The sequence below is a fragment of the Fonsecaea erecta genome, assembly GCF_001651985.1.
Source record: "Fonsecaea erecta strain CBS 125763 chromosome Unknown Scaff11, whole genome shotgun sequence".
Classification (NCBI taxonomy): domain Eukaryota; kingdom Fungi; phylum Ascomycota; class Eurotiomycetes; order Chaetothyriales; family Herpotrichiellaceae; genus Fonsecaea; species Fonsecaea erecta.
This window is the reverse complement of record NW_017387254.1, coordinates 190,336-214,736: the sequence shown is the minus strand read 5'-3', so window position 1 is coordinate 214,736 and position 24,401 is coordinate 190,336. Positions and strand designations below refer to the sequence as shown.

The following is a 24,401-nucleotide window of genomic DNA, read 5'->3' as shown; positions in this document are numbered from 1 at the left end:
TTTCCCCGGTCCAGCCTGTTTAAGCTCTGCTTGTGCAACGATCCATCCCATTGACAGTCTCTCCTCTGCTTTTCTCACCGCTCACCCATCGTTTCGAGCCCTGCTGCTTGATACAACGTGCAAGGCGAAGCCTGGATGATAACTCATTGTGTCGCCCGTAGTTATTCGACCCGAGTTCCCAGGCCATCGAGGTCGTGAATAGGACTATTTTCTCGGACAGTCGCCAAACTCCAGAGCGCAGCAGTCATGCCGCATTTGCGACTTTCTCAGGGAGCCGACTCCTGCTTTGATGGTGATGACTTTGTTGTGCTCTCGAAGCCCGTCAAGTCCTCACAGGAGGAACTACCTGAGGCCTTCCGGTTGTCACTCTGCAACGGCCTGGATCTGTACGAGGTTTCGGTGGATGAACTCCAGCACCTCTACTCCACTGGCGCATTGTCTTCCATTGACTATGTGAAATTCTGCCTGCAGAGGGTGCAAAAAGTGAACGCCTCGCACTGTCCAGGAGTTCTCTGGGGTTATGACGCTGACGACTCTCAGACCAATCCATACCTCGAGTGTGTCATCGAGACGAATCCCGATGCTGTCGAACATGCACGGATTCTCGACGAGGAGAGGAGGCAGGGCAGTGTCAGAGGCCCGCTGCATGGTATCCCGGTGCTTGTCAAAGATGTAGGTCGTCATCACCGATGGTCTGCTTGATCCCCAGGGCTGAAACAGAATCTGTGTGGCAAAAGAACATGGCCACCGCAGACAAAATGCAAACCACAGCAGGTTCCTGGGCCTTGCTCGGCTGTATAGTCCCAAAGGATGCACACATCGTCCATCTTCTCCGCCAAGCTGGCGCAGTCATCCTCGGCAAGGCGAACCTGGATGAATGGGCTGGAATGAGAGGGAGTATCTATTCGATGGGATACTCTGCCCGTGGTGGGCAATGTCGGAACCCTTACATGCTGACCCGCTCGCCAAGTAAGCATCTATTTTTCTTCGATTCTCAGTATATTCCGCCATAGTAGCTGATCTGAATAGATGGCAGTAGCTCAGGGAGTGCCGTCAGCGTCTCGGCAAATATTGTCCCTCTGGCTTTTGGCACGGAGACGGACTGCAGCATTATCAGTCCCGGCATGGTTAGCGGAGTCGCCGGTATCAAGCCGACGGTCGGCCTCACATCACGAGGAGGAGTCATTCCCATTTCAGAGACACAAGACTCTGTTGGCCACTATGGGAAATGCGTCGCAGACGTTGCCCGTGGACTGGATGTCATTGCAGGTCCTGACCCCGACGACAAGTTCAGTACCCAACCGGGCCGGCGACAACCAAAGAGTTACTATGCGTGTCTCACTGACAGGTACGCGCTCAAGGGTGCAAGATTCGGTCTGCCGAGAAAGTGTTTCTGGGATGCCGCACCATACCCACAGAAGTTGGTTGCCGAGAGAGTCTTGGATCTTATAAAGCAGGCCGGTGCCGAGATCATACCTGTCGATATGCCGTGTGCTGAGGAGAGACTCGGCAAACACGGGATCTGGGACTGGTGAGTTGCAATACCGTGACTCCTTTGAGAGCTTCCGTCTCCCAGGAGAAAGCCTAACTATCCTCCCAGGGAACGCTACGGCGAATCCCATCCCGAAATCTCCGAAATCACGGTCAGCAAAGTCCAGACCTATTACCTGATGAACCGATACCTGAGCCAACTGAAAAACACGCCCATCAAGACGCTGGAGGACGTCGTGCGGTTCAACGACGACAACCGCGGGTCAGAGGGCGGCCATGAAGGCGATCTCCCGGCATTCCCAGACGGCCAGATACTCTTCCGCAAGTGCGTCGAGACCAAAGGAATCAAGGACAAGACGTACTACGCCGCGCTGAAGCACATTCAATATCAATGCCGCGAGAACGGGATTGATGCGGCGTTGAAATGTCCTTCGGGTAGCCGCCGTCGCCAATCTGACGGCGATGAAGAAGTAGAAGAAGAGCTTCTGGACGCGCTTCTATTCTGCGATGTGAAGGCCGGAGGCATCCAGATTGCCGCTCAAGCAGGCTATCCCATCATGACGATTCCTATCGGCCTTGACCCGGATGGCATGCCCGTACCGCTGACACTGCAGCACACCGCCTGGCAGGAAGACAAGCTGATTAAGTGGGCAAGTTCCATTGAGGATCTCCTCAACCACTATGACGAAGAGCACTCTATACCCCCAAGCGATCGATGGGGTCGGCTGGGACGTGTCCCACCTACTTTCATGAATCATCTGCGCAAAAACATCCCCACAGACATGGACTATCACTGGCCAGGCCGGCATCGAAATCATGCCGGTTAAGGAGTCCAACGGCGTCTCGTGGTTCTGGCGTATTCGCAGGTCAGCTTCGTATGTGTCGGGACTCTTCCCTCTGACGGACGTGAAGAAGCGAAATTATCGGATTGTGCACAAGCCTGCAATCGGTCAGGCACTCGCTGAGCTGAGCATGGTATTTGAAAGATCAAAGGTGAATTGTCAGGGTATTCGGCATGGAAGCAAGGTCCACGATCTTCCAGTCTCTCCCATCTCAAGAGGCAGGCTCCTTATGAAGTACAAACTTCCCGGAACAAGGTCGATAGATGCCGCCACCCGTGTATCCATGAATTGCAATTGTACATCAAGACGGAATATGCGGCGCAGACGCAGGGGTCCTGATTTTTAAGTGGTTGTACACAGCATGAGCAGGAGAACCCTAACTTTGTCGGGATGTCCGCCCGAATCTACTACCTACCTTGCATTGACCTGCCTTGCGTACGTCTTCAAGGCGTTAAGTTGTCCGCAGGCGTGTGTATACGCAAGTGGCTGACGTATCTGGCACGCAAGAAGCGACGGTCTCGCGGACTGTGTTTGTAGAAAAGTCATCCGAGAGAGACTCTGTCCGTATGAAAGTAAGAAAGTGAAGAGCATGAAGTCGTCGACCGGAGAAGCAAATGATCTAGTCCATCTGTGGAGGACTGGGTCAAGAAGCAAGATTGGAGTGGCGTGTTCAATTGAACCAAGACACATTGATAGTAGACACCGATGTCTGGGCGGCCGCTCTGTGCTATGCCTTCTCTTCTCTTCTTCCTATGTCTCTGTTCCTCTCTCGCACAAGGGTTCCGGATGTCACTTTAAAGAAACGGAATGGTCAAGGTCATCCTCAGCGAGGATAGAGTGCGCATGCATTGATCAACCAGGTCGATATTGCTTACCCATCGCCACATCATATGCTCCGAGCTGCTGCACCTTTGTCGGGAACTTGGGTACGAGCGGAACAAATTCAACCGCATTTGTCTCCCAATAAAAGAGTTCCAACAAAATATTTATGGGCCCTATATACTTACTAGCCGTCTTTTCCATCCTTCTTTTTGGTATTTAAGCTTCTTCACAGGGGCAAAGTACAGCCGTTGAACCTCCTCTCGTTCTTCTTCAGCGCCATGTAATATTCTCTCTCCTGGCATGTCTGATGCAAGCCCTTAAGGCGCCCAACGCTGCAGCATAACCGTTTCGCAAGCGCCGTCATCCGTGAGACTCACGTATCTATGCTCCAGGGACATGCGCTTTCCTGGTCCAGCGAAGCTTGATTCTCTCAGCGTTGACCAATTTCAGCGTCACTTCGACGCGGGCCTCGTTCACGATTTGCAGGATCCTCGCTTTCGTTGCCTGCTCGCTCTCGCCGGGCTCCGGGACCAGTTCGACCCGGGACCCGTGGGCGAACACGCTGAAGATGACCCGCGTGAACTCGACCTGGGAGAACTTCTTGCCCGGGCAGACCCGCGGCCCGGCGTTCCAGGGAACGAACGACCCCGGGACGGGCTGCATCAGGGACGAGTCACCGTCTGGAACACCCTCCCCCTTAGGCACGATCCATCGGTCGGGCCGAAAGGTCGTGGGATCCGGTCCCCAGTAATCCGGGTGCGTGTGGAGGGCGGCAAAGTTCAAGGTCACCGACGTTTTTGGCGGCAGGACGTATTCTCTATCTCGGATCCTGAGGCGCTGGGTAGAGTCTCCCGTGTAGCGAGGCATCATGACGACGGGGCCATATAACCGGACCGTCTCGTACTATTCGACCTTGCGTCAGCGGTAGCGGGCTCCAGAGGTGTCGATGCTTACCATCAGTGCTAGACATCGCTCTAGTTTTGGAAAAGTCTCCTCATAGTACCACGTGCCCGACGGGTCGGCTTTTCGTACTTGATCAATCTCCTCAGCAACCCAAGTTTGCCACTGAGGGTACAGGGCTAAGAGCGTGATCGCGAAATGGAGTGTCGCGGCCGTGGTGTCGTGGCCAGCCAGGTTATAGATGAAGAGGTTCCCATAAACCTCTTCGTCGGATAGTCCTGCCGCTGCTGTTGTTGCGCCAGGATCCGTTGCGGTCCGTGCAGTCTCGTTCGACTGTTCAGAGGCCCTAACCAACGCACTCATCAGGTTATGCCGCGTCAGATCGCCCTGCTCAAAGGCTGATTTCTCTCGTGCTAGCATCTCGCTCATGTATCTCTTGAACTCTTCATATGCGACGGACAGCTTTTGCATGTTGCCGAAAAACATCCAATCCGGAAAGCCGGCCTTCTTGAGAACGCTCAAGAGGACCAGCTGAATGATGTTTGCAAGCAACATTCGTAAGCTCTCTCGATACCCCAGCTGCGGCTGCGGCTGGCCGTCACCGCTGGACAGCTTCGAGTCGATAAAGCTGCTGTGAATGCCAAAACCAGCGCCGCACAAGACGTTGAGCGCAACAGCATGCACGTCGGGCTGTGTGCTTGTCACATAATCTTTCTCGGACCAGGTTTTCAACATCTGGTCTGCTTGTTCTGCCGTCTCACGCCAGACCAGAGCACTATTCTGTTCGTTGAAGGGTGGCACTGTGATTTTGCGATGGCGATCCCATACCTTGCCATTAACCGTATCAAGGTTCGGTCCGTAGATGTTCAACATGCCGTACATGGCCGGGTCTTTGATAAAGTCATTACGCCGCCGCATTATATCCTCAGTGGCAGAGGGGTCCGCAATGTAGATTTCATTTGTCCCCGGCGAGACAATGGTGAATGCATCGCCATATCGGGCATGGACCGAGTATCTCTGGTAGAACGTCCAACCGACTTCTGCCCTGGTCGCCCATTCCCCTAGCCCCCAAGGCAGTGAAGTGACGATAGGTATGAGACGGTCCTTGGTGAGCATCCATAGCGGGTTTGCAGGATTGACGGGAGTGATCAAAATTGGTAGACCGATCTTCCTTGCCTCCAAGTAGTTGTTCGTGAATCGAATCAAAGTCCAAATGAGATAAGCCACCCCCAAAGACCAGAACGCATAAAGGAAGAACATGCTAGACGAATGAGCGATTGAAATCAGAACAGCAGGGACGGAAACTTTGCGAAAGAGGGTATTTAGGGGGGTAGTGAGAAACGGGGAACCTGAAGTAAAGGGAGTGTCAGATTCGAAGTGGAGTCTTGGAAGTGATCGTTGATTGGCTGCTTGATTGTCGCCCAAATCGGCCGTATCGCACAACCTGCTTACCTAATTCGAGCACCCCTCATCGCCATTATCATGATCACCAGCAGGGCGGAAACTCGTTCGGTGCTTGATGTATAGGGCCTTGGATCGTGCCAGGGACGCAGCCATTTGAAGGGCCGCGTAATCAAGCCATGATCCACGAGATGTTGTCGCTACCTTCTTCCTGCGGATGGGCCTGACCACCGTGTTCGATGTACTCGGCCACAGGCACCACGTCTTAACCAGATGTCTCGTTTGACCATTAGGGAGCTTTGACTCCCGTGAGTTCTTCCAATTGTTTGACGAGGTTTCCTTGAACAGTCTCATCGGTTGCTTCCCGCTTCGGCGACTTTATCTTACAGTGATACCAGTACTTGCCAGAGACATCCTTCGCCTCGGCTGTTCCTTCGGCAAGCATCACATAGGTATCGACCGCAGCTTTAATGTCTCCTGTCGCCCCAGCACCACCCATCTTGGTCGCCACCCAACCTGGGTCCAATGAGTTACTCTTGACATCAGGCCATCTCCTTGCGAAAAAACACGACAGCAGGATATCATGCAGCTTGGTGTCTGAGTATGCCTGGAAATCCCTAAAGCCTTTCTCCCCACGATCTTGCCATGTGATATCCTTGCACGTTGGGTCACCACCACTGTGAAGGCCGGATGAGACGAAAACGAGTCGCTTCGGCTTAGGTTCCATCAGGCAGGTGAGAATATAGGGGCTTAGCGTGTTGACTGCGAAGATGCTGGGCCAACCCTCCTTGGTCCTTCGGAAGGGGCCTGTGTAGAGACCGGCATTATGGATGACTGCGTCAAAAGCCCCAAGGCTATTGATATCTTGAGCCATCTTCTTAGTCTGTGAAATGTCGGAGAGATCGGCGACAACACAGGTCTCGGCGCCTGGACAGGCGGCCCTTGCGTCGTGGGCTCGTTGGTCGTTCCTCGCGTGCAGGACCACGGAATGCCCTCTCTTGACCAGGGCCCGGGCAGTGAGGGAGCCCAGCCCGTCAGATGAGCCTGTAATAAGTATGCGAGCCATAATTGTGACGGCGTGAATATGTCTTAATGTCGAAAAGGGTAGACGAGGAGGTTTCAATGGGACCCGGTACAAAGTGCAGCCTCGCAGCAGTGTGTCAATAACTGACGTCATTGGCGCGCAATCTGCTACGGTGAAGCACAGAAACGTACCAAGCTAGCGACGAGGTACTTACAAACGCATCCATATCAATTGTAGCTTCCTCCTCAGTTCTTACTGCTCCCTTCGCTGTAGAGTCTTGTGAGTGGATCGTTATCCAATCGAGCTCTGTCCACTCAATCCGCACGAATGAGTCTGGAGTGTTGTTTCCGTGTTACTCGCGTGGGCCGTTTCTTCGCCCTCCCTTCCTCTCCCTTCATTCGGACAGCCCGTTGACGTCTAACCAGTTTGATGTCTCCTGTGGGCAACACACACCATCCGCTCCTTGCCTAATCCATCCCAAAAACCCTTGCCAAGATGGCCCATTATTTTTCTAAGGAGCATTCGTATGCTGGGACTGGTGCAGGCTCTACACCATCTGACTGTTCATCTCCTCGCTTGGTCAATTCATCTGTCAGTTTTCGGCATCTCTGTCCCAGGCTGTCTCTCGCAGACATCTGTCACCATTCCTTACAGTGTTCAATATTCTCTCTTTGGATGCGTTGTGGATCGCTATTGTGCCGAACTCCCCCACCCGCCACCCCCTTGTCTTCTGCCCGGGATGGCAGTAAAGAATTCTTTCGGCACTTCCCGCTATACATTGTTTGGTACTTTCTATGCTGGGATTTCTCGACTCAGGATCCTGGATGCCGTGCAATTTAGCTGTGGTAATTACTCTTAACTAATTGGCACCGATCTAGCACTGCGAACATCCGTCGCCATGAGAATAGCTGTCACACCAGCCCTTTGCCAAAATGCACATACCACGTTTGAGGGTCTGAAATGTTTCTCCCTTACAGACGGTTGGTTGTTGTCAACACGGCAATTCTTTCATTTTTCTTGCCTGTCACTTGTGGCACCATACCTGCCATGGATGTCATTGCTGGGTCCAGATCCGTAGAGCTTGTTGTGTTGTGCAGGCACGGACCAGTCCAAGTCATGCCAGCCTCTGCCCTTCAGCTCAGCCGCCCATTGAATAGCCCTTGTTGACTCACCCTCTCTATCCTCAAGAAGGGCACTTAAAACTCTGGTTTGATACTCTTTGTTGCTCTGGTAGCTACTCCCAGTCCTGAGCCTCTCCTCCGGATGAAAAGACCGCTCTCACTATCTCACTTCCCCCAGACCACACCCTCGGATCAAACATCCTAAATATCTATCATCAAGAACGCAAACACACGTCGGCCCCGCCAAAACAAACATCGATCGACAGTATCGAAACTAGGAGTTCCGACCCAACATCTTTGATTCCTCCAATAGCGTACCTTTGTCCTAGACAGAGGGTATGCTGCCCTTGAGGACTGTGTCCTGGTCTTTGATTTTGACGCAATACCTCGAAGAACGACGCAGCAACATTGCCAACTATTCGCAGCCCTTCTAAATAGTGCTCACGACCTGGGAAATCTCGTCATCTTACTTCAACTCCCGTCGCCATTCTCGCCATGCCTGTTGAAGCTTCATTGTCTGCGGCAATGACGGAGGAAGTATCTGGATGGTGGCTTTCGGAGAGAAGCGCCAAAGCTCGATTCAAAGCATTCCTCGGTCGCGCAAAGTTGGAGAAGCTCACAAGGCAAAAAAGAGCTGAATCTACGTCTCTCCATTCCAACATGACCCAATCTGTGTACTCAGGACGGGTGGCACCAGCTCCAAGGGTTGCCGATGCGAACGAATATAACGGCAACACAACTTATTCAAGTTCAGCCCTATGCTCTTCACAGCAACATGAGAGTCTATCCCGATGGCCGAAGGCTCAGAGAAACCTGACAAGCAGCGATCCAATGTACCGCCAGCCACTCGTGGCGGAGCCAGTTTACGACGAGGCAGGGCCTCATGTAACTCCACGACCAGCGATGTACGGAAAGACTTCTCGGAACGTGTCTCGCTCGACCACGGATTCATCAGTCCACACTTTGAACAGCGTCGATTTCCGGACAGAGCCATCCTTGTCGGACAGCCACTCGGTCTACACCACTCACACAAGTTTCTCCAGCTACACAAGCTCTTCTTCATATGCTGCTGCCGAGCCTCCTTTCAAGATTGCCGACAGCGATGAAGTCTCAACACGCGGCGATTCCCGGCTGGGAATGTCCACGCCAACACCAGAAGACTCGGGAGTCTCGTGCATGTACATGCACACTCCAAAAAAGAACAATAGACCTTTTGCAAGTCTGATAACGACGCCGGGTCATCTGGTGGGTGCGAATAGCTATGAAGAATTCGTGCACAAGCCTTTACCACCTATACCCGCGTCTTCACGCCAGCTCGACCGCAACGACAGACGTATCTCCACCGTTGCTCCCTTGCCGGGGCCGGGGCACGTCAGGAAGATGTCTGCTCGCTATCGCTGTGAACCACCCGACGCCATGAGCCGGTCTGTCACGCCCACGCCGCCTTCCTCGAGGCCCTCTAGCGCCAGGAGCAGAAGCTCTTCACACAGGCAGGATTCTGTAGAGGGTGGTCGCAGGAGGGTTCCATCGTATAGTCTCTTCCCTCGCACTCCCTCGACAGGGCAACAGAAGCTGCCTATAAACGGCATACCCTCACCGCCCGCCATCACCCAGCAGTGCAATCTGCGGTGCCTCGACAAATCAACGGATGCGGAGAGGGAGGACCTGACTCATCCTCCTTCACCACCACTACCGAGCCGCGACCCACGGAGACACGGCAAAGTCCTGTCCTCAGGCACGGACTTCGCTCCAGGACTGACTAGAGAGCTTCAAACTTCCCAAATCCCCGCTGCTGGGGACGAAGTCAGCCCTCGGCCCACACTAAGGACGGCAGATATACCACGGCGGTCCGTGATCCCGCGGCAGAAGAGCATGCCTTGTCTAGTCCGTCCGCGGACCCCATCCTTGGGACCGCCTCCTAACGAGCCTCTTCCGGCCTTGCCTCTGCAGGCCTTAGGCCGTCTACCATTGCCGCGAAGATTCCACCACGAGAGATGAATTGAAGATCCACGGCGTGTCCAGCGATGCGCGAGGGAAATAGGCGCTAAAGAGGATGTTTGGGTGGTTCAATGTTATTTCTGGTCGTCTCTATGACGACGTCAATGCATCATCTTGTGATGTCTCTGATTTGCGCCGCCAATGCAATTTCCTGTTCGCCTTATCCTGTTGGCGTCAGTGCCGGCTCCCAATCCCATGCCCGTTCGTCATTCATTCGATTCATGCCTACTCAGGCAAAGGCAAGTCCTTCAAGTATGGCCAACCGGTTTCCTCCTCCGGCTTCTCTGGCTCCATCCCCATGCATCGCCTCAAGCATCTCACCTCCCCCTGCAAAGCCGCGACGACGGTGTATTCTTCGCACCACTCATCGGTCCTCAATCGATGCGCCGTCCTGATCATTTCACACACCTTGAGTGTTTGCGCGTACCAGTGATCTCTGTCCAGTCGAGACTGCAAGTGGTCATCCTTCTCCTGCTGCAAGAGGTCGTTGTAATGTTTGCGTTGTCTCAAGAACCGACCCTCGATATCGCCGCAGTAGTTTCGAATTTGCTCGACGGCCGTTCCCATTGCTTCTTCGTACATGGCGATCAAGCCTGTATTCTCCTTTTGTTCGTGCTTGTAGAGTTCAACAAGATGTTTCTGCTTCGCAAGTTCGAGCTCAAGTTCACGGATACGTGCTTCTGCGAATGACAGAGAAGTCAGTAAATATCATCCTCACGCAGAAACGCGAAGAATCGCAGTGTAACGTACTGTCATTCTCTGACTGGGCCGGTTCGCCATCTGTCAGCGCTCCATTTGCGCGTTTCGCGACCTCCTCAGCGTTACGGGTGATGGAATTGACTTTCTCGCGGTTGCTTCTCAAAAGGGCTCCCAACTCTTGGATTTGGTTGAAGAGGTGATTCAAGTCTTGCTGGTGGCCAACTGGTAGAGGAGGCAAGTATCCCGCAGCGGCTGCCGCACCCGATCCCGGACCGTTCATGCCATTGCTGCCGTTCATGGAGGAAGGGCCCGTAGGAGAGGCGGCTGACGCGCGGTTGCTAGCAGAGGGAAGATTGGTGTCAAGGGAAGGGAACGCGTTTGGAGAGGCCATGTCGCCGTAGGGGCTGAAGCCGCGGATGTTGACGTAGATTGTGACTGGGTCAAGCTCTGGTTCTTCTTCTTCGACGACCGAGGCCTGGCTATTGAGGTGATCTTGGAGGACTTGGCTCAGTTCATTCGGATCAACGAGCTGGGCGTGGCTGAACTGGCGAAGAAATTCATCGTCTTCCTCACCTTCCTGACTGCGCGTTGGGCGACGAGAGGCGGCGGGAGAGCGAAGAAACGCGGTGGTGTAGCCAGAAGGAGTCGCCGGAGCACTGAGTTGGGTGGAGCGACGAAAATGCCCTCCCAGGGGTCGGAGATTGGTGGTGGTAGGGCGAAGATAGGGTGTTGCTGGTGGTGATGGTGAACCTGAAATGAGATCAAAGTCAGGTCAGTCTGAACTTCCAAACTCCATGATTTGGGGAAGGGATCATCGGAATCCGGATTTTCTGTTGTTCCGATGCCGTGAACAGACTGATCTGCACGGCCCGGGCCGAACAGGAGGGGACTAGCACAGGATTGGTACTCGGCTAACTTACCACCACAGGAAGAAGAGGCAGAAGCCATTGTTGTCTATCGCTTGTCGACAACGACGTCCAGGATCAAGATGAAAGAAAAGACTGATTTTGAAGTTGGTCGGGCGACCCGTGACAAATCTATGCCAAGACTTTGGGATTCACATTCATTACTGCCGCACCTTTGGGTGTCAGGACGGTCGATGGAGGAACGATGTCATCAAGTCGACCTGAGGTGGACGTCTCTGTTCTCTCTCTCCTTCAACTCCTCTAAGTGCGACAACCTTCTCAAGCAGTTATAGGGACTTGCCTACTGGCTTTCTGCTTCTTGCTCTTGTTGCCTTTCATATTTGGAATGATGGTCTCCCCAAGACTATGGACAAATGCTCGTTGTTGGCGTCCTGCCGCCGGTTGTCCCATTTCAGAGAGCCTGCAAATACCAATGTATACCAAGCACATTGGATAATGGCTGAGATGCCCTCTCAGTGATCACAGAATCTCAAGTCTGAAACAGAGAGACTTCAGCAAGCGTCGTCTAAATTGTGATTTGACAAGCCCTCCAAACATCTCGCTCAGGGCCGATGTTGGCAATCTCAATCTTGCGATTTTGTCCCACATCCTGCGTGAACCAGAACAGTACTGGTAATTTCCCCTGCCGAAGTCTTTGCATCTCTTGTATACTCCTTCCTACCGGCAGTGGCTACCAACAAACCTGCAGCGTTTGGTGTATGTTAATGTGTGGTGGTGGACTTGGAGATCGACAAGGCTGAGCTAAAGCGACCCCCACCAACCAAGAATTCTGGTTTGAGCGGACATATGAAAATCTTGGCGGCGCACACATTCCACACTTCAGCGAGGAGTCAATTCATCGCTTTTCAATACCCTGCACTCCATCTCAACTTTGAGTCCTCCATTCCACCACGAGACTTTACCGAGTCCTTACCAAAAGATAAGATGTATGAGAGAATCCCTGCATGTTGCTGCGGAATTGGGTCTGCAGCGCAAAATGCTGATTCGGGGATTTCATAGTGAACCAAAATAATTCTTGGGACGGTCTCAACTCGGCAACATGCCTTTCACCAAGCTGTAAGTTCAAGACTTCGAGTTCACTATGGAATTCCCTATGTCCTGGAGCTAATGTACGTCTGCCACAGCGTGAAGAATTCCCCCTACTACTCTCGCTTCCAGACCAAGTACAAGCGCAGACGGGCTGGAAAGGTACAGCGATGAAACTTCATCTCCCCTGTCGCAGGTTGCTGGACTGACGCTGGAAATCAGACCGACTACTATGCCCGTAAGCGATTGATCAGCCAGGCCAAGAACAAGTACAACGCTCCCAAGTACCGCCTCGTCGTTCGCTTCACCAACCGAGACATCATCTGCCAGTTGGTGACTGCGGAAATCACTGGCGACAAGGTTTTTGTTGCCGCGTACTCGCACGAGCTCAAGAGATATGGCATCAACAACGGCTTGACCAACTGGTCTGCCGCCTATGCAACTGGCTTGCTGTTGGCTCGCCGTGCTCTCAAGAAATTGGACTTGGACGAGAAGTTCACTGGCGTGGAAGAGCCGGACGGAGAATACAAGCTGACCGAGGCTGCTGATGAGGATGGAGAGGAACGTCGTCCTTTCAAGTGCTTCCTTGACGTGGGTCTGCATCGTACTTCTACGGGTGCCCGTATTTTTGGTGCGATGAAGGGCGCTTCCGACGGCGGGCTGTACATTCCCCACAACGAGAAGCGATTCCCGGGTTACGACCAAGAAAGTAAGGAACTGGACGCCGACGTCCTGCGCAAGTACATCTTCGGCGGCCACGTTGCGGAGTACATGGAAACCCTCGCAGATGACGACGAAGAGCGCTACAAGTCTCAATTCGTCAAGTACATCGACGCCGAGGTCGAGGCGGATGGACTCGAGGAACTGTACTCCGAGGCCCACGCTGCGATCCGTGAGGATCCTTTCAAGAAGGACGAAGACGAAGGCGACAAGAAGTCTAAGGAGGAGTGGAAGGCCGAGGGCAAGAAATACAAGGTGTCGAAGATGTCCAAGGAGGAGAAAGATCAACGCGTCAAAGAGAAAATTGCAGCTCTTGCTTCCTGAGCGCACCCATTGCCACTGACTGCAGCGTCGGCTGGTGCTTAGGAACAGGAGTCGACTCAGCACTGTTGACAAGGACTTCTATGGGGCTACCGATGACTTGGAGCAAGGAGAATCGAGGCCACGATATGTGACATTGCCCCAAGAGCACTCGGCTACTGTAGCATGCCGAAGATGAGTTTGACGGAGAATCCTCCCACGAAATCTAATGCTTGGCTTGTTCAAAGCGACGTGGGATGACGAGAAAGGCAGTCATGGACCCAGAAGAAGGTCGAGCAGAGCTAGTACATAGCAGTAGCAGGCACCCACACAGATATGCCGAATTTGTTGCGGGAATAGTCTGAGGGCAGCCCACACCCAAGAATCCCATGAATTTTGCCCGAACAGTCATATTCTCATCTGCCAGAATGTGCGACCCATCTGACCGGTAATAGGCTGTACATAGGACCCGTTTGATTAGCCAGCCGTTTTCGTTGCAATCCGATATTATTATGGTCGACGCTATCTGACATAAGATGCTGACCTGACTAGCCACCTTTAGGTGCCTTCGAAGTGCCTACAGGTGCCCGTGGGTGGCCCTGGGGGTGACCCCATTGTGCCTGGTGGGTTTGGCGAGCCTCCATGGCTCGTCCCCCCAGGCCTTCCACTGGAGACTGGTCTCAGCAGAGGTACCTGGGTGTCCAACTAAGCAATCCCGGCAAGCAAGGGCAGGGGCCCGTACGAGTCTGCCAGGCACCACGGCACTGACACGACCAGTAACCATGTCGGTGGCACTGGTCGCATGTGTGTCATCAAGGGCTCATCATCACACTGCAGCTTTCGAAAGAAGATGAGAGATATATTATGGCCACGGTCGGTAGGCCCTTTTTTCTCCTGCGTCCCCTTGCACTCCCTGGTGTATTTTTCCTTCTCTTTCTCGGCCGGGTCACGCGTGCAGCAGCGGGCACTTCGGAGGGGGCGCCATCATTAATCAGGGAACGCCCGAGAAGCGAGAAGACGTCGGCTGGAGAGTTCTCGTGGACAGTGACGCCAACGAGGGAGAGTTCCGTGACGACGGTTGCCGAAAGGTCCACGAGATCATCTCCCCCGAACAGTTTTTTTTGCCGCCGGTGTGTGTCTGTGCTGCTGCACTGAAGGAACGCAAACAACTCTGTCTGCTCTGATTCTGATGCTACGAGTGTCATGATTGCAATGACCGCATAAGAAAAACCCAGAAGCTGAAAGGCCAGAGTTCCCAGTGGTCCACTTCCCTGGATCCCCTCCTGTTGCCCCCATTTAGCAGACTCCACCATCCCTCTACAAACTCCCCAGCCCACAATTACCGAAGCTGGGCAATTGTGCAAAGCATTGGCCGCACCACCGTCACGGCACATAAGCCCCAGGGCGCTCCCAAGCGCCTTATCGAGTTACCACTGCGGGCTGGGTTGTAAGTGGCGGCCGAAACCTGCCACACAAGATCCCAGAAGCCCAGACCGAAGTCGATCGCGATTTCTGGCCAACAATAGCCGCATTGATTTCCCTGCACCTTTAACCCCGCCGACCACCCTGCGCCGACCATCGCCATCCGTCATCCAGCTCCTCCCACGTTCGAGCACCATCCATTTCCCTTCCCACAGACGCCCTTGGTCCAGTCTATATGACATTCCTGGAGCACAGTATCCGATTTCCATCATAGAGGCGTCCGCGCACCACCTCAGTCACCATGCTGCGGCCACCGAGAGCGGTCTCGACGTCGACTGGCTGTTGCATTCCAAGAAAGGTGTTGTCCCACAATGTCGGCTCACAGTCGCGCCTGCTTTTTCGTCGTCTGAACAGCGACCGTTAACCACTCCATCAGATTTGGCTCATTCGGTGGGGGACAGAAATGGCCGAAACGGAGATTCACAGTCGTCCTCAGCCGCCCGAGTCAATCAGCGCGAACCTACAACGACACAGGCTCGACCTAATCACACACCATTGAAAGACACGCAAAATGGAGTCCTGCCGGCGGCTCAGCAGCAAAAGGCTATAATTACGGTCAATGGCAAGGAGAATCACGCACAGCCTGCAACGCAGAAGACAGCCCCGGGTTCGCCCCAGCCTGCTCAAAGCCAGTCACCCAGACCAACGATGTCGAGAGGCCAAAGCACGGAGGACAGTAAAAAAGGTTTGAGGCCAGGCACATCCAACAAGAAAGAGGGCAGAAGAAGTTCCTGGATTGCGAGTTTCAGCTCTAAGTTCTCCTCTGTAAATTCGCCAACATCCTCTCGCAACTCCAGCGTTGATGTGCAGCAAGCCCACAACACCTTGACGGCATCTCCCCAACCCAGCCCGAAGACCGAGTTTGCGAACCCTTTTGATAAGAATCGATCGCCCAAAGATGGGCAGAAAGAGATCAAAAAGGAAGAAACTAAACAACCTGTCGTCGCCCATACTGCCCCTCGTCGACCCTCGGTCCTCGTGGCTGCTGGCAAGGAAACAAAGCTAGAGCACCCTGGATTTCTGTCGAGTGCCTTGCGGAGACTGTCTTCATCGTCCAACACCACCATGGGTAAGAGCGCAACTAGTGGAGCAATTTGCCCAAGGAGGATTATGAACGTGGACCCAAACCGCGAGCGCATCAAGATTAGCGAGTTTGACCAAAACAAGCTCAAGAGAGTGTCGTTTTGCGTTGATGTAGAGATTGCCGGGTTTGCTTCTCAGGCTGACGAAGACCCAGAGCAATCTCATCGCCCAGCTGTGTCAAATGCACAGAAGCAGAGTATCTCTAATTCCGACAAACAAGTAACCAGCAACAAGGACTCAAAGGACGCAAGGACCAAAGAAAAGGGTGAAGGGGCAGCTTTGAAAGCGCCTAAGCCGGCAGCTGAAGAAAAGGAAAAGGAAGAGGTAGAGCCGAGCAAACCCCAGCCAGAAGAACCTCAGGCTCCACCATCGGAGGAGAAACAGGCGGACAAAGATAAAGACACATCGGAATCGCTGCAAGGCCCCGAACCTCTCGCCGTTCCCGGAACGCGGAAAAAGGAGAAGAAGAAACGGTCGGAAGCCGAACGGAAAGAACGAAAGGAGCGGAAAAGACGACACGCCGAAGCAAACGGTCTGGTACCGTTGGAGTTGACTCGTGAAGATGACGATTCGGACTCGAATTCGAGTGTGACGCCGCCAGGCGCCTCAACGCCCAGCAAGCGGTCTGCGGAAGGGGCGGATGGCCGTACGACAGATCCTCTGAGAATATACAAGCGTTGCTGTCAGCTGCGCGAAACCACAGTTCTCAGCAAAGTCAAAGAGCAAATATCCAAGCCCTCCGCAGGTGTGGCAGAAGCCCCTGGTACCGTGGCGGTGATGGACCTTTCTGGCTATCCGATGCAGCTGCAGGATATTGTAACTCTCGGAGACTGGCTCGCAATAGTTCCTGTTCGGAAACTCGTCTTGGACAATTGCGGATTAACAGACGAGGGCGTCCGGGTGATTTTGTCCGGCCTCTCGAGCTGCAAGTCCGTCGAACAAGCCCGACAGAACAGGAAATTGCCGAAGAGGCCGAGCGGCAAGAGTGGCAAAGAGCAAATGGGTGTCATAGAGAGGCTCTCCTTGAAGGACAACCCTGGTATTACGAATCTGGGGTGGCGGCACATTGGGCTTTTCATGCACATGTCACGGTCGCTGAGGGCCATTGATCTGTCGGGAATCCAATTTCCCAAGGCTGGCGAGCTCTCACGGACGGTCTCCACCACGAGTTCCAACAGCAATGGATCGTACGACACAACCTCGAAAGTTATGGATCTGGGGACTTTGGTCATCTACGCATTGTCCGAGCGTTTGGGCGACAAACTCGAAGAGCTGATCCTCAGCGACTGTGGCCTTGCCACTACAAATATTCGAGACCTCGTGGACTGCGCCATTAAATGCAAGATCCGGCGGCTTGGGCTTTCGTGTAACAATCTGGACCAGGAAGCCCTCAGCTATCTTGTTCGGTATATCAAATCCGGCCACTGTGAAGGCCTCGATCTTGGAAGCAACAATCTACACGGGATTGCATATATTCTTGCAGAAGGTGCTGACACGGATTGCCCCTTGTTTGCAATTAGTTTGTCGGATTGTAACTTGACGCCGGCGGATCTCAATTCGATCCTGATCCCGTTTGCCAAGTTGAAGAACCTCAAGTTCATCGACCTCTCCCGCAACATGGCCTTGTTCAACAGTCAGCCGAGCGCCGTCCCGGTCTTCCGAAAACTTCTCCCCAAATTGGCGCCATTGAAGCGTTTACATCTCTCAGATGTGGGCATGACGTCTGAACAAGTCATCGCCCTGGCCGAGATCTTGCCGGACTGCCCATCGATGGCTCATCTCAGCATTTTAGACAATGCTCCGCTCATTCATGCGATGAATTCGAGGGACGCCAGCTCACAGGAGGAGGCTTGCGCATTCTTCGCGTCCTTGATGACCGCCGTCCGAGTGTCAGAGACTATTGTCGCGGTGGAGATCGAAATGCCCAGTGCAGACAGCAGTGAGGTCGTCAAAGCGCTAGCGTCACAAGTTGTGGCTTACAGTCTCCGAAACATGGAGCGGACGACTCTGACGGAAGTCGGCGTCAAGCCCGAGGAATTCACTGACAAGGACGCTCCAGAAGTTCTGCTTCATCTCGTTGGCCATATGGATGGTTACTCGGCGAACTACGACAAGGACGAGCCAGCGCCGGATGAGGACTATATGATTGCATCTACAGGAATAGTCAAGGCACTGGGTGTCTGTTTGGATCGCAAGGATGGTAATAGTCGCGCACAGTCAAGAAACATCAGCCCTACAGCAAGTGGCACATCCACGCCGCGAGGACCGTTACGGCAGAGGACGGTGTCCAAGCCCCGGGATGTGAGCCTGGAGCTTTGTGAGAGTGCGAGGAAGATCAGGCGAAGATTGCAGCCTGTCCTGGTCAGAGAAGACCGGGCGGGGAACCACGACAACTATCGTAAGTTAATACCTGTTTATTTAAAAAGGATTTGCCTTTTACTGATGGACAAAAAACAGGCCGCCTCTTTTTCCTCGACCAGACTCTGCAGAGGATGATACAGAGGTTCGAGGACGAGTACCCCGAGACCAAAGTCCCTTCTTTGTCTCCTCCCACGGCCAACGGCATGCCGTCGCCAGACCCATCCATGGGAGACACCTCTCTGCTATCGGCTTCGATGGATTCAAACGAAATGTTGAAGATGACCGACGCTGACGACTACTTCCCGGCCGAGCGTGAGGCAAAAGACGCATACGCCCTGAAATTATCTCGAACATCGTCCAATACGTCGCTCGCGGCCAAAGCTTTTACAGACGAGGAAGGTCGCATGCACCGTTTTGGACAGAGTATACGGAGAGAGGTCCTCAAACCTACAGGGATGGATGACACTCTGCATGGAACCCTAGCGACAGACGCGGACCCACCCCACATTGCTGCTCTCCGGGCGAAGCTGGATGAACTCCGTGGAGAGGACATTCGGTACCGAGTCGAAAAGGAGGGCGCAGACAATGTGGTGCGCGAACTGGGATTGAACGCTCAAGAGCTTCTCATGCTGAGGGAGCAGGATCCCGAGGGCTTCGATACATTCCGAGAGTCGCAGCTGGCTGCGCAGATCAATGCAGGCTTGATTCCCGTGGATGAGATGAAAAGTGCGGAGGTGTGATTTGACAGTTATTTCGAGTGGTCAGGTTAAAATGTGGACGGGGGGACGTGTATACCATGTTGGATGCTTGATGATAATTTTGGCTATATGCCTTGTGAGCGTTTTCGTTTTGAGACCCCATCTACGCGATGATGACGACTTTGACGAAAGGGTGGTTCAATCACAACTAAATACTGGTTCCAGGCCAGGCCATGACTTGGAGTAATGTTTTGATGTTTAATCAATCTGGACATGAGACGAAGATGATGAAGGCGAGCAGCAGAGCAGAGACGATGGGAACATTACAAACATACATACTTTGGTATGAGAGTGAGTAGTACGAAACGAAGAAGACGTGTTCTATTTATTTCCGGCTCTCGTCTGGAGGAGCTCAGCTCTTTTCCATCCAACGCGGTCGCGCAATTGTCGTCGCTGTTGAAGAACCTACTTACTTACTTACTTACTGACAGTGATTCGAGGGAGCTGTTGTGTGTATTGATTGATTTATTGATTGATTTATTCTGGCAAGTCAGGAGTCGGAGTCGGAGTCGGAGTCGGAAATCGCGTGCGAAATCGAGTGTGAAATCGGAAGCTTGGGCACGAAAAAATAGAAGAAAGAGAAGAAGCTTGAAGAGTAGGGATGAATGAACGAATGAACGAATGATAACTCGGATGCACCAGCCATTTCCTCTCCTTGATATGATATGATATGATATGCTTGATACATATAACCAAACCTTGAAAATGATAATGATAATCAACCGTACACCAAAGCGTGCCGACCTACCACCATCCTGCCAACCAACCAGATAACCAAATAATCAAACAACCAAATCACCCGCTTCGCTGGAGTTCATTTCATTTCATTTTGTCTACATCTATCTATCGCATCCCTCTCCTTTTCTCACATTTGTGTGGTTCTCATGCATGCATGCCATATGTGTAGACAGACAGATAGCTCGGTAGGTAGGTATGGAGGTAGAGATAATGCGGATTGATGGATTCGTGGATGTACGCGAGGTATTGGACTGTATAAGATAGATAGTTACGCTTTTCTGGGAGTTCGTTTTGGGTCATGGGTCATAGTTATGGTCTTTGTTCATTGCCGGGAGGTCATGATCTCGTTCTCGTGTCGTTCGTTCGTTCGTTCGTCCGTTATGTCGTCAAAATAATGGCATTGATGTTGTTCTCGGTTGTGCTGTGCTGCGGCTCAGCTTTGTAAGTCCGATTCAGACCCGATTGGAAAAATAAGTCATCTGTTCGCCGCGATCCGGATACCCTAAGGAAGGAGAAACGGACTAAACATTCGGTTTTTGCACTGGTTATGTGGGTGAGACAGGTTGGGTTGGGTTGGCTGGCTGACTGGGTGGCTAGCTGTTTGCAGTAGGTAAGTCATTCATTCATTCATTTCTGGTCATCATCTTCATCCCCTTTTCGGCTGAGCCTGCAGACGGTCGGTGGTGGTGCGCAGCAGGGTCGACAGGGCGTTCCGGCTGTCCCAGTTGCGGATGGTCCAGACCTCGACTTCTTTCCCATCGATGAGCTGCATGCTCGACTTGAGGGGTTCGCCCACGGCGGCTTCCTCGGCCTCGTTCAGCCAGTCGCTCCAGGCCGGGGTCTTGGGCGCCCAGCCGGCCTCCTTGACCCAGTTGCTCGTCCCCGTCACGGCGATGGCCTTCCACAGCGCCTCGGTGTAAGTGGGCGAGTAGTTGTCGACCTTGGCGTTGCGCGGCGGCGTGCCCCCGTGCACCTCGATGTGGTCGACCTCGAGGCGGGACAGGTCCCAGTGCTTGCCAGGAGGCAGCGCGGCGCCGACCCAGTAGAAGATATTGATCAGCATGTAGGAGCCCGCAAAGGCCGTCTGCGTCTGAATCTTGGCGTTGGCCAACGAGATCACACCGCCCATGAGCAGTAGCGTCGATACCAGCGAGAGCCCGCGGTAGATGGCCGTGCTCTTCACCGCGTAGATGCACCGCTCGCTGGGGTTGAAGTAGAGGTACCGTGCCGTCCGTTCCTCGCAGCTCACCACGATGAACGCCCCCTGCGGATACTTGATGACCACGTCGCCGGGCGGGGAGTGCGGGTCGGGCTTGGGGTCGTTGGGCGTGGGGGACCATTTGTTGGCGATGCCGGTGACGGAGCTCAGGGCGGACAGCAGCACGGTGGCGAGCAATGACATCCTGGGTAAAGGCAGTGATTCAGCAAAAGAGCTCCCCCACAAGTCCTGACCAGTCCTGGAGGAGACTTACCCGTCCTCGTAGTATATTGACAGCGCCAGCAAGGCACCGCTCATGGCTGCCCCCAGGAACGCCAACCAGGCCAAAGGGCCGAACCTCTTGATGGAAGGACGGGGCTTATTGTTTTCTCGGACACGGACACAACTGACCGTGTTAGGCCTCAGCTTGTCCCCCCGGTGCAGGGCGTGGGCCACATGGTGGATGTCTTCGCCGGTGTTGCCAGAGTGGACGCCAATGACTTTGGCACCGGACGTGGTCTCGAGCTTTTCGGGTCGTGAGGGTCGGATGAAGATCTGCGGCGCAGGAAGGAGGCGGGGAAGGTAGATGAGGTAGCTCAGCGTCGCAACTTGGGCGATGGTTTCGACGGAACCTTCTCCGAGGATGGCGAGGAAACCTGTGATGGGGAGAGAGAGAGGTAGGACGTTAGCTTAGCAAGTTCTGTCCGTGTGTGTGTGTGTGTGCTTGCTCCTGGGGTCAGTGTGGTATCACTTCCCAGACACCCGGTGGAATTCGTTGACGACGACTTACCGACGATGTCAAGTTGGAAGCCCTGGTTATTGCTGAGGTACTCGTCGATGAAACGCATCCTGGCTCACTTTCGACAGGAACAACAGGCTAACAGCTATATCGTAACGAAGCATCGGGTTGTGGCCACAGGAAAAAGAGTCGGTGAGTGCTACTCCCAAGAAAGGGACGACGGCGGCGATCGACAAGCTCCCCCCAAAAGCATTAGAGAGTAGGAGCCGATAGCAGCAGCATGGTGGCCCCCAAAAACACGATTCCAAAACACTTCTTACCTGGTTCCCAGCCACATGCACAGAGCAAAAGGGAAAAAAAGTGTTTGGTCAACGGGGAGGTTTGGAGGTTCGACAAGGACTAGAACTCCTACTAAGTCAGACCAATGCTGCAGCCAAGCACCAGCTGAGGTGAGGGCATTCCCCGCCATTCTGTCCGTTATTGGCTGGGTGTGAATGTAGAACGTCTTGTGATGAAAATCATACTCGGTAGAGAGACCATGATTATTTCAAATGAATCCTGCAATGTACAGTAGATGGAGAGAAAGAGCCCGTCAGTGCCCGTGAGTGCCCGTGAGGTTCCTTTGGGATCAGCATGGACCAAATGATTGGGAAGAGTGGTGGCCAAGCCTTGGCATCATATAAGCATGCCTAGAAGGTCAAGGTTAGTTAAGAGTTTCGTTGGGGCTGGAGGTAAACATAGTTAAAGATTTAGTTAAAGGCGATGGGTTTTCCTGCAGAACTCAATCAGGTACTGCACGTCAATGGTGATTCTACCCTTCCATCCAATGTCCCCAGTGATACCAATCCCCCAATCCTCTCATGATTGATACAGTGCATACACCATTCCAAGCTGAGCATCCTGTGTAGCCGACTACAGAAACCGTCTCCATCTGCGATTCCGTCGAGCCCGGTTGACCTTGTCCATCACATCCTTGGACCCAAATGCAAACCAATTCGCCGCCATCGTGCGCTTGATATTGTCCAACGTCTGCTCCACGGCCGCGATGAACTTCTCACCAGGCACGGCATTGGCTTCAACCACACTCGCCAGGGCGGCAAGAAACTCGCGCTGCAGCGCCTGGTTGTCCTGCTTCTCTGGCTCGTCGGCCGTCAAGCTGAGTTTTTTCTCCCCATTCAAAGTCAGGTACATTGTCGAGAAGCCACCGGAGCTGTCTGGTGCAGTGTATTCCTGCCCAATCCATAGCCCAGCCGAGGTCGACTGCCAATCCCGCCCAGTGTGCGTGTCGCGGAGGACGTTGTGGTTGGTCGTGACCCTCTCGCAAGCCAAGGGATCCGCGAGCTGGATCTGGAGAGGGAGAGGATCGAAGCCACCTTGGATGGGCCCGTTGCCATCCGCATCAACGACGGCAATCTCTATTTCGCGGGTCGGCTCGAGGCAAAACACGACCTTGGTGAGGATGATGGCGACCTCCAACCCGATCCACGGGTATGCCCACGCCGTGAGGCCGACTATCAAGACGGTCGAAACCAGGTCGAGGATACCACTGACGAGGATCAAGCCACCTGCTACCCTCAAGATTGGCTGTTCGTAGTTCGCCCCGTACACTTGGAACCCGCTGAGGTTGTTGAGGTGGAAACTGAGGATGACACAGGTGACCTGCTCGCCGGCCGTGGGAATCTGGAGACAACGATACTCGGGAGATCCCAGTCTGTTAAGCTGGACTTCAGCCTTGCCCTGGCCGCGAGCAATTTGAATCATGACGACGGCCGCGAGCCACAGGCAGACACAGATAGTTTGCACGACGATCAACAACTGGCCAGTTCCGTTCGCTCCGTTCTGAACGGCCAGAAAGATCTCACCACTGTAGAGGGCGAGATAGATGACGGACCCCACCAGCAGCCTCACGTAGTTGTTCTGCTTCAGCCGAACAGTGGACGCGTGCCCTCGAGCTTGGAACCACGCCTCGACCATGTAGGCTTCTGCCGGATTGTGGTTGACGATGAGGCTCGTCGTGTGCCGTTCAGCGGTGCCTGACGGAACATGCCGCAGCTTGGGCATGAACCGGTTCACGTACTCGTCGTGGGCGTAGGACAACTCAGCCACGGTATTGCGGTAGAGCTCGAAACTCCACAGCAGGATGCCCAGCTGCAACTTGGACAGAACCCGGCCTGCACCAATTCCAGCCACCACAAACGACGCAGGGAACGAACGGCTGGCAACAAGTTTGATGTTCTGGACCTTTCCCGTCAAGACGGGAAGGAGTGTGAGGATCGAATTCATGCCATTGATGTTCTGCACCGCTGCCTGCCAATCTCTTCCTGTTGCGTCTGTCGTAAGATCCCTGGGAAGGGCAACAGCCCTCGTTAAACCAAGAATGGCGAGGAAAATCGTGGGAAACCGGAACATGGCTTCTCATTTAGACCTGCCCTTCCCTTCCACTTGGCCTTTGTGTGACGAGGTGGGAGCATGATCAAGAACTCGAAGACTGAAAAACAGCTCTAAATGTTCATCGAATATTGTAACTGGTCTCACATCACTCTGAGTGGTCGTGTGAACAACATTCAGAGTCAGGGGTGATTTTTCAAGCCTCCTTTCTCCCATCAGGCTGAAAAGCCCAAAACGGCCTCTTGCATCGAACAGGGGTCGGCACGTGCCCCTGTCCAGCAATTCCATGCGGCCACCATCGAAACGGCCATGGTCCTGCCGCCGTTGGACTTTTCAGCCTCAGCCTCGTATTGCTTTGTTCTAGGCCACGAAGACACAGAGCCT

General features: G+C 53.6%; 9 protein-coding genes across 9 annotated transcripts; 4 read left to right on the top strand and 5 right to left on the bottom strand.

Moving 5' to 3' along the window:
• Positions 1-246: 246 nt before the first annotated feature.
• On the top strand, positions 247-2,318 carry AYL99_10274 (hypothetical protein; the record flags this gene model as incomplete). Its single annotated transcript, XM_018841780.1, has 4 exons — positions 247-672; positions 738-969; positions 1,030-1,531; positions 1,601-2,318. 4 exons carry the CDS (start codon positions 247-249, stop codon positions 2,316-2,318), a joined length of 1,878 nt encoding a protein of 625 aa, XP_018688668.1.
• Positions 2,319-3,536: 1,218 nt separating this feature from the next.
• On the bottom strand, positions 3,537-5,315 carry AYL99_10273 (hypothetical protein; the record flags this gene model as incomplete). Its single annotated transcript, XM_018841779.1, has 2 exons — positions 3,537-4,058; positions 4,110-5,315. 2 exons carry the CDS (start codon positions 5,313-5,315, stop codon positions 3,537-3,539), a joined length of 1,728 nt encoding a protein of 575 aa, XP_018688667.1.
• A 430-nt stretch (positions 5,316-5,745) lies between these two features.
• Positions 5,746-6,522, bottom strand: AYL99_10272 (hypothetical protein; the record flags this gene model as incomplete). The annotated part of the gene is made up of 1 exon (XM_018841778.1): positions 5,746-6,522. The coding sequence occupies one exon, from the start codon at positions 6,520-6,522 to the stop codon at positions 5,746-5,748; it is 777 nt and encodes a 258-aa protein (XP_018688666.1).
• A 1,574-nt stretch (positions 6,523-8,096) lies between these two features.
• Positions 8,097-9,599, top strand: AYL99_10271 (hypothetical protein; the record flags this gene model as incomplete). Its single annotated transcript, XM_018841777.1, has 1 exon — positions 8,097-9,599. One exon carries the CDS (start codon positions 8,097-8,099, stop codon positions 9,597-9,599), a length of 1,503 nt encoding a protein of 500 aa, XP_018688665.1.
• A 225-nt stretch (positions 9,600-9,824) lies between these two features.
• AYL99_10270 (hypothetical protein) lies at positions 9,825-11,246 on the bottom strand (the record flags this gene model as incomplete). Its single annotated transcript, XM_018841776.1, has 3 exons — positions 9,825-10,279; positions 10,350-11,048; positions 11,219-11,246. The coding sequence occupies 3 exons, from the start codon at positions 11,244-11,246 to the stop codon at positions 9,825-9,827; spliced, it is 1,182 nt and encodes a 393-aa protein (XP_018688664.1).
• Positions 11,247-12,263: 1,017 nt separating this feature from the next.
• Positions 12,264-13,294, top strand: AYL99_10269 (60S ribosomal protein L5; the record flags this gene model as incomplete). Its single annotated transcript, XM_018841775.1, has 3 exons — positions 12,264-12,280; positions 12,349-12,412; positions 12,473-13,294. The coding sequence occupies 3 exons, from the start codon at positions 12,264-12,266 to the stop codon at positions 13,292-13,294; spliced, it is 903 nt and encodes a 300-aa protein (XP_018688663.1).
• Positions 13,295-15,400: 2,106 nt separating this feature from the next.
• Positions 15,401-18,936, top strand: AYL99_10268 (hypothetical protein; the record flags this gene model as incomplete). The annotated part of the gene is made up of 2 exons (XM_018841774.1): positions 15,401-18,233; positions 18,293-18,936. The coding sequence occupies 2 exons, from the start codon at positions 15,401-15,403 to the stop codon at positions 18,934-18,936; spliced, it is 3,477 nt and encodes a 1,158-aa protein (XP_018688662.1).
• A 1,402-nt stretch (positions 18,937-20,338) lies between these two features.
• AYL99_10267 (hypothetical protein) lies at positions 20,339-21,738 on the bottom strand (the record flags this gene model as incomplete). Its single annotated transcript, XM_018841773.1, has 3 exons — positions 20,339-21,095; positions 21,165-21,546; positions 21,681-21,738. The coding sequence occupies 3 exons, from the start codon at positions 21,736-21,738 to the stop codon at positions 20,339-20,341; spliced, it is 1,197 nt and encodes a 398-aa protein (XP_018688661.1).
• Positions 21,739-22,541: 803 nt separating this feature from the next.
• On the bottom strand, positions 22,542-24,038 carry AYL99_10266 (hypothetical protein; the record flags this gene model as incomplete). Its single annotated transcript, XM_018841772.1, has 1 exon — positions 22,542-24,038. The coding sequence occupies one exon, from the start codon at positions 24,036-24,038 to the stop codon at positions 22,542-22,544; it is 1,497 nt and encodes a 498-aa protein (XP_018688660.1).
• Between the last annotated feature and the right edge of the window lie 363 nt (positions 24,039-24,401).